The 10,092-nt window shown below is 50.1% G+C and overlaps 1 protein-coding gene across 1 annotated transcript in view; it reads right to left on the bottom strand.

The window, feature by feature from the left end:
- SMS (spermine synthase) overlaps positions 1–7,266 on the bottom strand; it is a 45,194-nt gene extending 37,928 nt beyond the window's left edge. Inside the window, exon 1 of the mRNA XM_004689910.2 lies at positions 7,222–7,266. Within this exon, the coding sequence (XP_004689967.2) occupies positions 7,222–7,266 (45 nt within the window). The remainder of the gene's footprint in view (positions 1–7,221) is intronic.
- Between the last annotated feature and the right edge of the window lie 2,826 nt (positions 7,267–10,092).

The following is a 10,092-nucleotide window of genomic DNA, read 5'->3' as shown; positions in this document are numbered from 1 at the left end:
GCGAGGCCGCCGGCAGCCGGGAGCTGGAGCGCGGGTGTGAGGCCTCCGAGTGCAATGGTGGCAACGTGGGCGCCGTGCTCCCCGGCGTGCGTCACCAATGGCCGCGCCCCGCGCCGAGGATCGGGCGGGCGCTCCCGCCATCCGTTAGGTCACCTCAGGTTTAAACAGCGCAGCCCGACTTCCGGGCGCCCCATCCCCTGCACTTCCACGGTGGCCACCCCCCAGCCGAGCCCCTCTCCCTTCGCGACCGGTCCCGAAAATGAACGCTGGGATCCACCCCGTAGACTAGGAGTCCGGCCGCTTTCTCTTAACTCTTCAGGGGCCACAGGCCGCGCAATGGACGGTGACTGCCACTGTTCTCCCAGGGTGGCTTGGCACTTGGGGACCCACCGAACGGGCGCGCTGCACTCTCCTCGCTTTCGTGCCAATTGGGAATGGAGAGAGCAAGCCAGCGCACAGCGTGGTCAATGTCGGTTTGGGGGACGGCAGAGTCCAGAGGGGCTCCCCCATCGCCAGGCCTCCATGGCGGGGCAGACATCCTCCCTGTGGCGGGCTGGTCTTTGAATCCGGGGACGGGGCCTGGTGTCCAGTAGGATGCGGCAAAGCAAGAACGTTAGTGTCGGCGCACTAAATCCCTCACCGTCCAGGCGCCATCGCAGGGCCAAGGGCTGCAGCTTCCCAGAAGCCCACAGGAATTACGGCAATGGCAGGGCAAAACTTACATGGATGAACTCACAAGACCCACAAAAAGGAGATGCCAGACACTAAACTCAGCTCTCCAGCAGGCCAGCCCAGTGCCAGATGTGCTGAGTCCTGCCCCTTTCTCCAACTGGGCCAGGTCTTGCCTTAACAGGAATATGGTTAACATGTTCTTTAACAGATCATTGGGGGAAGAACTAGGTTTCCTTTCTGGCAAATGCATTATTATTTTTCCTACTCAGCTCTTTCTGTGGCTCTGCACGCTTTCCCTTCTACTATGTATCGGAAGGACACATTTCATTGGCTATTCTGCTATCACAACCTTCAACCTCTGTTCCACCTTTCTTTCTGGACCTTTCTCCAGCTCTTGCTATTCCTCTGGAGCTGGGTAACTGGGAACGCAGGTGTCCTGCTCCATCACATTGCAGGGGACCTGGGACTCCACAGTTCTCAAGTGTGCCGAAGTTTGGGGGTGCTGAAGCAATGAGACAGGATTTTGAACTGAAGGTCCTGCACTTGGCTTAATTATCTGCCGTGGATGTCTTGAAATTTTCTTTTGCCCTGGGTCTGCCAGGAATACAACCCTTCCTAACCAGCAGCCTCTGTCTTGCAGTGTAGGGGACAGCAGCAGTGGCCACCACTCCCTTCTGGCTCCTGCTTGAGTTTGAGCTTGAAACCCCAACACCAACGGTTCACGGGTTCACCGTGCTTTGAAAGGTGCCAAACAGAGATGAAAATCTTTGAGATGCCTTGCTATTAAATTGCATGCTAGTCAGAGCAAAGTGGAGATGAACAAAAATGCTTAATGATGTGGGGCACAGAGTCTCCCTGGTGGCACAAGAGGTTAAAGCGCAGCCCTGTGAAGCGGTCTACAGCCACTGCAGTCTGAGTTCCATCCCCAGCCAAGGAGTGACCCACATAGCCAGGCAGATCTCTCAGCGGTGTATTTCAGTACATCTGCCTGTTCTGCTCCCCACTCTGTCTCTGGAGAATCCTCACACACACACACACACACACACACAGACCACACGTCTGGCCTGTTCCCCAGTTCTTCCATGCATAAATAAATAGTTTTTTTTTTTAAATGATATGGGCACAATCAGGGATAAATGGGCCCTGGTGTGGAACATTGTTGGGGGAATTATTGTAAGAATGTTTGCAACATAGGTATTATCCACAAATGACACAATCTTGGCCAGACTATTAAAAGTAGGGATAAGAACACCTCCAACACTGGAAGCCACTCTCAGTGCCTGGGTTTTCTAATCCCCTGACTTCGAGGCTTGCACAGGATGAGTCATGGCTTTGTATCTGGGAGCTGACCAGTGCAGCTTGTGCAGCTGCTCTCACTCCCGGGAATCCAGTAACTCTTCCTGCAAACCAAAAGCAAGTGAGACTTGCCCAATGACACCTCCATTTTTTTTTAAACAGCTTCCTAATCAACGAGATCTTGGCAGTGGCAGAAATGCAGATATCTGGGATTAATGCCTTCTGGTAACTTGTCTCTTCTTAGCCAAAAAGAGGACTGAGACAGAAAAGCAGCCCCCACCAGCTGGTGAACACCTCTGGTGAACGTGAACAGTGCTCCGGAGACAGGGCCGCTGGCCGAGCAGGATGGGACAGACGTGAGCAGGGCCACTCCGGAACGTGTCTGACACAGAGGACACGTGAGCCTCGTCCAAACCACAGCGTGACCCAGCCCCCTCGGCCTGGTGCGTAGCTAAGGACCAACCACCACCTTCGCCAGGTCTCCCCTCCTAGTAAGCCTCAGCAAGACACCCAACCAGAGGGGGCCCCGATAGCATGCACTGCCTTGAAGATGCCCTCAGAGCACCTGGCACAGGCCCCAGCCCATGTGGGGTCCTTTCTAATGCCCTCTTGCTGGAAGCCCCAAATCCCCCACAGTGTGGGTTCTCCCTGGCTGCTACAAGAAGATAGACTGCCTTGCTCCAATCCAGGTGTATACTGGGGTGTATACTGGAGAATGCTGGGGTATATACTGGGGACCACTGGAGGGCAGTGATGAAAAGATGAAGTCAACGCATAGAGTGAAAAATTGCTGACCCTCTCAGCAAAACGCAGCCTAACTCTTATCTCAAACTCACTTCACACGGACCTGCCTGAGGTCTGGCCAAGTCGGACACCTGGAACTGTTTTCATAGCGCCAGTGGAAGAGGTGCCCTCTGTCCCGCAATTCAGCAACAGTAACCACCTACTAGGAAGGAGCGCAAAACTAGACAAGAAGAAGGTGCTGGTGGCGGCAGCCAGGGTACTAACCTCCAGGCTGTCAGAACATAGCGCCCATGCACTGCGCTGCTGTCCCCAAGCTTCCCTGGAAAAGGGGGGTGCAGACCCAGGATGCCTGGCGGCCCTTCATTGCGATCCTTGCCATGAAAGCCAGTAGCCTTTTGTTTCACTGTTTCTTATTTTGCCCCTTCTCTAGTTTCACCAGGGACCCTTGCACCCACCTCCTGCGCAGCTGTGGTGAAATCACTTCCTCTCTTAAAAGCCCTGGCCTCAGCTCCCAGGGTTGGGACAGCTGACAGAAATCTGGACCAGTCCCCTGCCATGTTTCAGATGAAGGCGGCCTCACCCAGCTAGTTAATGCAAAGGAGCGTGTAACCCACTGAGGGGGCCTAGAATCTTTGACACTGTGATCCTCAACTTTGGCTGCTCTGTGAAATCACCCAAGAGCTTTAAAACCTACAGCTGCTGCCTGGGCCCTGACCCAGAGGCAGCCTGGGGCAGGATTACTAACAAATATATTGAAAACCCAAGAATTCCCAGTGGCAGGTCAAGGGTGCCCCTGCCAACGCCAGAGGCAGTGTGAGATCCAGGCGGCAAAAGGGAGGGGAGAGCGGTGTGTCAACAAAAGTGGGGTGTGAAGGAAAGGACGCTCCATGGCGAGGGTAAGGGCTACGGGTGCTTCGAGGGTGGTGATGGCGCAGTCACAGATATGTGAGGAGGTGTGTGGCTCTTCCCCAGACCATGTCCAGTGTTGAGGTAACCAGCGTTACCTCAATCAAGGAAAAAGAGAAATCCAACCGAAGAAACTAAAAGCATTGTGAACCCTGCGAGATAGCACCCCATTCACACCCAGGATCATGGCTGTAGTGTCAGGAAGCAAATAAATACAGTTCTCACCTCCCAAGTGAACAAATGTGGGCAAATAGTCAGAAAATAGATCGGCGCCCTCATATGTGGCTGGTGGGAATGTAAAATGATGCAGCCGCGGTGGATCGCGGTTCTGCGAAGTTAACCGGTGAGTTACCATGGACCCAGCAGCTTCCTCTCGGCCGTAACCCAAGAGAACAGGAAAGAGGTACTCAAACAAAAAGTCGTGCACACATTTATAGCAGCACTATTCACAACAGCCCAAGGCTGGAAACAGCCAAATGCCCTCAGCAGGTGAACGGCTATGAGAAAGAAGGAAGCACTGCCCCGCGTGCCACCCGTGACGTCTGGGACCATTCCGCTACCGACGGGCCAGGACGGCCGGGGCTGCGTGACTGCACCTCAGAAGTCCAGAAGACTAAATCACAGAAAGCAGCTTGGCGGTGGCCAGCCCCTGGGGGGAGCAGAGAGGGATGTGACTGCTTAACAGGGACTGGGTTTCCTTTCGGGGGAGGAAAAATGTCTTCCATTAGATCTAGGTTTTGGAGGCTCAGCTTCACAGGTTATGAGATGTCCGTGAGTTGGTGTAAAATGACCCATTCTGTCATGTGATTTTTACCTCAATGTAAAAAACAAAAACAAACAAAAAAAAGAACTAAAAAACCTAAAAAACAACTTGTAGTCAAATCAAGTTTGGAAATAGTGCTGAATGGAGATTTTTAGTAAGTGGATTTCATGACCTGAAGCAAATTTCAAGTCAACTCCTGATGGGCGGGAGCTGAAGGCTGACTGGGAAACCAACCAGATTTTCTTCTGGGTTCCCCCACCCCCCACCCCCGCCTGAGCAAAGAGGACGGTCGAGCGGTCGTGGTGGTCCTGGGCCCTGTGTGGGGCAGAGGCTTCTGACTCCAGAGGCAGCACTGCCAGGCTCTTTGCAAGTGCCCAGAAGAAGGGCTCTTCTCAGTCCTGGCCCCAAAACCACCCCTAAATGCAGGTCTTCCCTCACATCTCTGTTGATAAACAGATTCTTAAGTCAAAAAATGCCAAATATTTTCAGACCTAAGAGGAAGGACTGCTCCTGCGCACAGCCCAAGAAGGTTCTGGAGTCGGCATCTGCGTTGGACCACCAGGGCTGGGTGGTGAGCCCTCCTGACATTGCTTCTTCAGTCTCAGGTGCCAACTTACTTCATCACAGTCGCCCAGGAGGTTAGTGCAGTCATTCCCGTTTTACAAGTGGGTGAAGTGAGCAGCAAAATGTTAGGTAGCTAGAAAATGCTACAAGCATCCAAGAACCCAGGCAGATGGATCTGACAGCTGGCTCTTCACCTCTTCTCTGTGCTACCTCAGATGGCCCTGCCTGTTGCCTCAAAGTGTCCCCACTTTTCTTACCACTCCCCAAACCCAAGGTGTATGAGACTGTCCGTCTCTCACTAGCAGGCACCCTCTTACCAGGGAGAGCGTGAGGAGAAAGGGCGTTCTGCCTCCCCATCTTTGGAGCTACTGCCTGTTGGTACCAAACAACCTCTGGGGTGAATCCCTACCCCACCTCCTACTAGTGGTGTGACAGTAGAGGGGTCCATCAACTTCTCTGTGCTTCCGTTCCCCTCTGTAAAATGAAGCCAATAGTGAGAGCCACCTCGGAGTTGCTGCCAGGATTAAGCAAGCACAGATACAACAGCATCTGACAAGTGGTAGGCAGGTGTCAAGGTAGGTGCCGCTATCAGTATGACACACCCTATGCTAGGATAGGATCACGCTCCTGCAAGGAGCCTGACTTTGCCCCTGTGCTCCCAGTGCTTAGCCCTAGAACACATGAGTGTCTTTGGAAACAAACTGAGCTACAGAACATCATGCTTGATGCCCCAAAGGACTCCAAGCAGAGACCTAGCTCCCTGGGATTGACATTGGGAAAGGGAGGTGTGGATGACAGCCAGCCCTTGCCCACAGCCCAGTCAGAAGCCCCTTACAAGTCAGTCATTGGTAGAACCCTCTAGATGATCACTTAAGTCAATGATAAAATAGGCTTCCCTGGAGACATTTCAAGCCAGCACCCTGAGTACCAGCCATAATCCACATTTGTGTGCCTGCTGACACTTCTAGAAGCAATGTGTAGAACGCAGAAAGAGGGGGCCTCCTTGGTGGAGCAAGGGGTTATATCTCAGCACTGTGGCAGCCACAGCAGCACAAGTTCGATCCCCAGCCAGGGAGCTAACCCAGATGGCCCAGCAGACCTGTCCTGTCTCCCCGCTGCTCCCCTCAGCAGTGTATTTCAGTCCATCTGCCTGTTCTGTTCCTACTCTGTCTCTGGTGAATCCTCTCACCCCCTGCACCTCTGGCCTGCATCCCAGCTCTTGTATGCATCAATAAATAAATCTTTTTTAAAAAATGAAAAGATTGTGGTAATAAAAAAGGAAATTCACTTGCATTTTTTTCTAAAAAAAAAAAAATGAAAAGAACACAGATGGATACATCAGCCTGTCATTACCCTGAAGCCACTCCTATCAGCCCTCCCTGCAGGCTCACGGTGCCGAGATGTATCTGCACACACCCAGAGAGCTCCTCCAGCTTGAAAAACCCTGACTTAAAGGGAAGACCTGCAGTCCGAGACTTCCCTCAGCCTGGAGAAGACACACTGTGCTAGCCTCTCCTGAGAGGGTACCGCACTCTTCCTCCTCTGATATTCCATACCAAGCCTTCATCTCCACACCGACTTTTCTTTTTCCTTCCATTTCCAGCAAAGAATGGTACACAGAGGGAGGAACTTAATGGTTGGCATGCATTACCTAAACACCTAATGCATTACCTAATGCCCAAGAATGGTGTCATCAAAATTATTACCAAAGCAAGTAATAGAGCATGCTGTGGCCCAAAGAAGTAACTGGCTGCCTTCCCTTCTGAAGGCAGCATTAACTGCAGCTATACTTGAAGATGTGACTGAATTCTCAATTACTAGTGCTTCTTAAATATAGCCATTCTGTAAGATCGATTCCTTTCTTCCTTAGACTGTGAAGGGGCAGGTCAACAGAATGTTTTGTCAGCTGGCCTGAATCCTAATCTAAATTCTTGCACTGGTTTGCTGATGACCTTTGACAAAGACCTAATCGTTGGGACCTAAATTTCTTCATCTGTGAAGGCGGTATTATAACAGCAACTCTTTTGACACAGTTGTTCTGAGGAGCCAAAGAATTATTAGAACTATCGCACTTAGAACAGTGCCTGGCACATAGAAAGCCACGTGAAAGGTTTAGATATTACTATTAATGAGTTAAGATTGATGTTTAACTGGCAGCTTCCTTGCCCCAGTCCAAATGGTGGGTATCTAAAAGTTTATGGGCCAGCTCCTCTTTAAGTCACCGTTTCCCTACAGTAGAGTTAAAAGATTGCCAGGGCCAAAGGAGGTGCACTTACCTGAAAACGCACCACCACCTCAGAGGCAGCTGAGAAGCTAACCATTGGGCATTGAACTAGATACCATCTTGTGGCACCATGCCCTTTCCCTCCAGACCCTTGGGTCTCTGTTCTCACTGGTAACACCCCCATTTCTTCAGTGGCACCCCTAGCCCAGTTCATGGGACAGGGATCAATTCTCCAGTGAGGGACTTCCCTCCTTGCGTTCATGGCGGCATGCTAACGTCTTCTCAAACATGTCCTGTGCTTTCTCTCACAACAATCTTTCCTCATGGAACTACAGTCCAGGAATTTTGAGGAACCAGCCCAAGGTCAGGTGCTTGTTAGTGAAAGGAAGGCTCAGCGACCCAGATGCTGAGGCCACACTGCCCAGACCAAGCCCCTTTTCTTCATAGTACACTGTCCTTATGTCCGCCATATCAAATGTCCACGGTGGGGCACGGTGTTGGTAAAGTACTGTGAGTTCCTCACACACGTCACTTCTAATCCTACCAGCCCATAAGTTTTCTCTTGTTTAAAGACTAGGCACTGAGGCCCAGTGATGTGCTGAGAGGCACTGGCCAGCCTGAGTTTGACTCCGGAGTCAGGAGACTTTCTCGTCTTTCATGTTGCCGCTGGGGACTGGGAACAAGAGCATGAAAAAGCACTGAATGGTTCATTTAAAACAGACTCATTCTACTTGCAGACGACTGTTGTTTTAAGGAAAGGGTGGAAGAGAAAAGAGAGACTACATGTTGGCATGCAAAAGCAAAACAACAACTAATCTTTTTTCTTGATCCTGGATCCCACTGTAGCGTCTTCAAAGCAAGTGAATTTATGCATGTTGACACAGCTCATATTTTAAAATCTTTGGCTTAGTTGTTAGCTTCCTCTGGGTACAACCAGTCCCACGACTCTGCTCTGCCGGGTCACATCCATTCTGCTGCAGTTACTGCTCACACACACACTGCAAGTCCAGCTTCCCACTCTCCACTAGGACACGCTTTCTTCTGCTTCTGCAGCACATTGCCTGGCAAAGCATGCTAATCAGAGTGGTCTTGCACTTAAGTATTGCATATTAATATTAACATTTAAAAATATGTTCATTGTGTCAGGAATTGAGTCCTTTAATAATCTTGTCTCCTTCCTTCACCAGTATTTTCAAGTATATCCTTTTCTCATTTTTGTCTGAGGTAAGTAATAGATTTTGTTTCAATCTAAGTATACCTTTTGACATTAAAAGTCCTCAAGTGAAAATGAACATATTTTATTTTAAACTTGCTCCCTTAAAAAAAACATCAGGTTACTGCACTTTGATCATTTACAATCAATCAAAAATAATTTAGGAACTTTGCATTATCATGCTTGTGTAAAAGGAATTTTTTTTCTGCAGTGCAAGAAGTCTGGGAGAATGAAAATAAAAGAATGTTCCAAGGTCCTTGCTGGTGGTCCAATAGGTTAAGCGCAGCATTATGAAGCTGTCTGCAGCCACTGCAGCAAGAGATCAATTCCCATCCAGGGAGGTGACCACGTAGTGCAGCAGACCTCTCCTGACCCGTCCGCTGCTCCCCTCAGCAGTGTATTTCAGTGGATCTCCCTGCTCTGCTCCCCACTCTGTCTCTAGTGAATCCTCTCACCCCCCCCATGCCTCTGGCCTATACCCCAACTCTTGTACATATAAATAAGAAATATTTTTTAAAATGAATGTTCCATTGTTACAAAGCAATGATAAGAGATTTAAACAGGTTTAAATCTTCTAAGTCTGTTTACTGTTCTTTGACAAAACAATGGTAAAATCACGAATGGAGCCAAATCCACCTCACGTGCCTCCTACTCTGGGGTATTGAGAAGGACCTAACACCTTTTCTGTGATCTTCTTGCCAAAAATACACAACCTCAAACTCAAACTAAGGGACCTTCCACAAAACAAATAGCCTACATTAAAAAATAAAATGTCAAGGTCGAGAAATACAAAGGCTGAGGAACTGTTCCAGGAAAGGAAACTAAGAACACATGACAAGTGTGTTTCCCTGGGCCAGGGAAGAAAAATAGCCATAGAAGATACTACTAGAACAACTGACAAAAGTGGAACAATACCTAGATTAAACAGTAGCTTTGTGGCAATGCTTTGATCAGTGTACTGTGGCTGTCTGGGAGAAAGCCCTTGGCCTGAGAAATTACACCCTCATGGGTCCTCCCTGGTGGCGCAAAGGGTTAAAGGCCAGCACTATGAAGATGTCTGCAGCATGAGTTCAATCCCTGGCCAGGGAGCTAACCTCACATGCCAGGGAGGTGACCCACATGGTGGGGAAGACTTCTCCTAACCCACCCACTGCTCCCCTCAGCAGTTACTTCAGTACATCTGCCTGTTCTGCTCCCCACTCTGTCTCTGGTGGATCTTCTCACCCCCAAACCTCTGGCCTGTACCACAGTTCTTGTATGCCTAAATAAATACATTTTTTTAAAATAAATGAAGGGCAGGTTTGAAGCAAACAGGAAAGTCGCCTCTTTGACCCTTGCACTCCACTCTCTGTTCCCAGATTTAACAACAGCAAAAAGCCCAGGAGGCGCAGGCCAGGTCCAGCCTCGTCCCCTTCGCCAGGGCTCCCGGAAGCAGGTCGCTCTCTCGGGCAACTTTGACACCGGGGTGACCTCCATGCTTGCATCAGCCTCAGTGGGGTTTCGGCTTCTCTTTGGAAAAGAAGGCACACTCTGCCCCAGTAATTCTCAGCCCAGGTGAGGGGGCAGGGGTCAAGGCCGGGAGGAACAGTCCTCAGCACTAACTGAAAGTTCATGTGTTCCCTCTTTGATCACAGCAGGACATTCTGTCCTCTGGCACCTCCGGTTGCCCTTGCTTTATCAGTCACCTGTCACGACTATCACCATATCTTC

This window comes from Condylura cristata, unplaced genomic scaffold (genome assembly GCF_000260355.1).
Source record: "Condylura cristata isolate star-nosed mole 26May11 unplaced genomic scaffold, ConCri1.0 scaffold00027, whole genome shotgun sequence".
NCBI lineage: Eukaryota > Metazoa > Chordata > Mammalia > Eulipotyphla > Talpidae > Condylura > Condylura cristata.
The sequence above is the reverse complement of the archived record's forward strand: the minus strand, read 5'-3'. Positions and strand labels throughout refer to the sequence as shown.